General features: G+C 35.9%; 1 protein-coding gene across 1 annotated transcript; it reads right to left on the bottom strand.

The window, feature by feature from the left end:
• Positions 1-443: 443 nt before the first annotated feature.
• LOC148566962 (uncharacterized) lies at positions 444-1,443 on the bottom strand. Its single transcript, XM_088484499.1, has 2 exons — positions 991-1,443; positions 444-635 (listed from the first exon to the last, which is right to left on the bottom strand). Exons 1-2 carry the CDS (start codon positions 1,441-1,443, stop codon positions 444-446), a joined length of 645 nt encoding a protein of 214 aa, XP_088340625.1.
• Between the last annotated feature and the right edge of the window lie 263 nt (positions 1,444-1,706).

Here is a 1,706-nt window from a genome sequence, read left to right as displayed (position 1 = left end):
TTAGGTTACTTTTCTTTTTCAGGTTGGTTGGATTTTGAAATATAATGTCATCCGAAGTGGAAGCCATATTAGCTAATGGGAAATTTTCAAAAATAGTTTTTGAATTTTTATGAAAATCCAACCCAGCTTTTTCAAGAGGTTTTTGACTGGCCAAAAGATTATTTAAATTTTCTGAACATGAAACAAATTTAGTCAGATCTTCTTTCAATCTTTTTACCTCTTTATGCAACCTTTCATTTTCCTCAAAATAATTTAGATTTGCAATCACAGAATGATGGTATTAACTACTCTTAATTTTAGTCTTTAGCTGCTTATTTTCTTCAACAAGATCAACAGCAGTTTCGACTTTCCTTAATTTATCTTTGAGAAAATCATTTTCTGCTTTTAGAATGGTAACTTGAGATTCAAGATCACAGTTTTCATTTAAGAAGCATCTGATTTTTTCATTTAGTCTCAGATTCATCTTCATCTTTAGAGTCATTTTCCAAGTCTTTCCAAGACGCCATGAGTCCCTTCTTCTTTTCTCTTTTCGGCTTGTCTTCTTTCTTCAGCTTTGGGCAGTCAAACTTGTAATGCCCAGCTTCTTTACAGTTGTGGCAAATGACATTGCTTAAGTCCCTCTTAGGTTTTCTTGAACTGCCTCCTTTGTTTCGTTCCTTTTACTTCATTATTCTCCTGAATTTCTTAGCAAACAAAACAAAATCATCGTTAGATAAATCATCGCTAAATTCATCATCCAAAGATTCAGTGACGAATTTGAGAGCAACTCTTTTCTTTTTGGTATCTTTTTTCAAATAAGTTTTCACTCAGATCATCATAGGTCATTTCATCAATGCCACTACTCTGAGCTATTACTATCGCCTTGATTTCCCACTCTTTAGCGAGACATCTCAATATTTTCCTCACAAGCACAGATTCTGAATGTCTGATTCCCATAGCATCCAAGCCAGTGATGATAATGTTGAATTTTTTAAATATTTCATGATTCGTTTGTCCTTCCTTCATTGAGAATATTTCGTATTTCCTGTTTAGCATGTCTATTCTGGATCTTTTGACTTGGGTTGTGCCTTCATGAGTAACTTGGAACTTGTCCCATATTTCCTTTGCTGTTGTGCATCTTGATACCCGTCGGTATTCTTCGAAGCTAACAGCACAGTTGAGCAAGTTGACAGCTTTGGCATTGAGCTCTATTTTCTTTCTGTCATCTTCATTCCAATCAGCCTCAACTTTGGGAACAACCACACCATCAGCTCCTGTTGTGGTTGGAAATTGTGGACCTTCTAGGATTATCTTCCAAAGCCTGTAATCTACTGACTGAACAAAAATTTTCATTCTTTCTTTCCAGTATCTGTAGTTCTTTCCATTGAAGAATGTGGGTCTATTGCTTGATTGCCCTTCTATCAGAGTAAAGGCCACCAGATTTGAACCACAGTTGATCTCCATCAGGATCTTTTCTCCAAGCTGCAAAGCTTGATCTCTTTAAGACCAAGCTCAGATACCAATTGATAGTAATCACTGGCTAAGAGAAGAGGAGGTTGGATCTTAACCCCTTTTTGCTGAATATTGATTTCTGCCTTTTAAAGAAACTTCAGAAGATATTTCAATTTTTGTCTCGTGCCGAGTTAAGAGACACTTTTGTTTTGACTCGTGCCGAGTTGAGAGACACTTTTGTTTTTGTCTCCTAATAACCAGAAACTGAGAAAGGA

The sequence above is a fragment of the Arachis ipaensis genome, chromosome B4, assembly GCF_059453495.1.
Source record: "Arachis ipaensis isolate K30076 ecotype BB chromosome B4, ASM5945349v1, whole genome shotgun sequence".
Taxonomy (NCBI): Eukaryota; Viridiplantae; Streptophyta; class Magnoliopsida; order Fabales; family Fabaceae; genus Arachis; species Arachis ipaensis.
Note: the sequence above shows the minus strand (reverse complement) of the source record. Positions and strands in the feature narration are given on the sequence as shown.

Excerpts from the sequence above, each read along its gene's own strand:
- LOC148566962 (XM_088484499.1), bottom strand. The coding sequence starts at position 1,443 with ATGGAGATCAACTGTGGTTCAAATCTGGTGGCCTTTACTCTGATAGAA. Across the intron at positions 636-990 it reads TCTCAATGAAGGAAGGACAA|TCAAGAAAACCTAAGAGGGA; the intron begins ACGAATCATGAA and ends AAAGGAGGCAGT.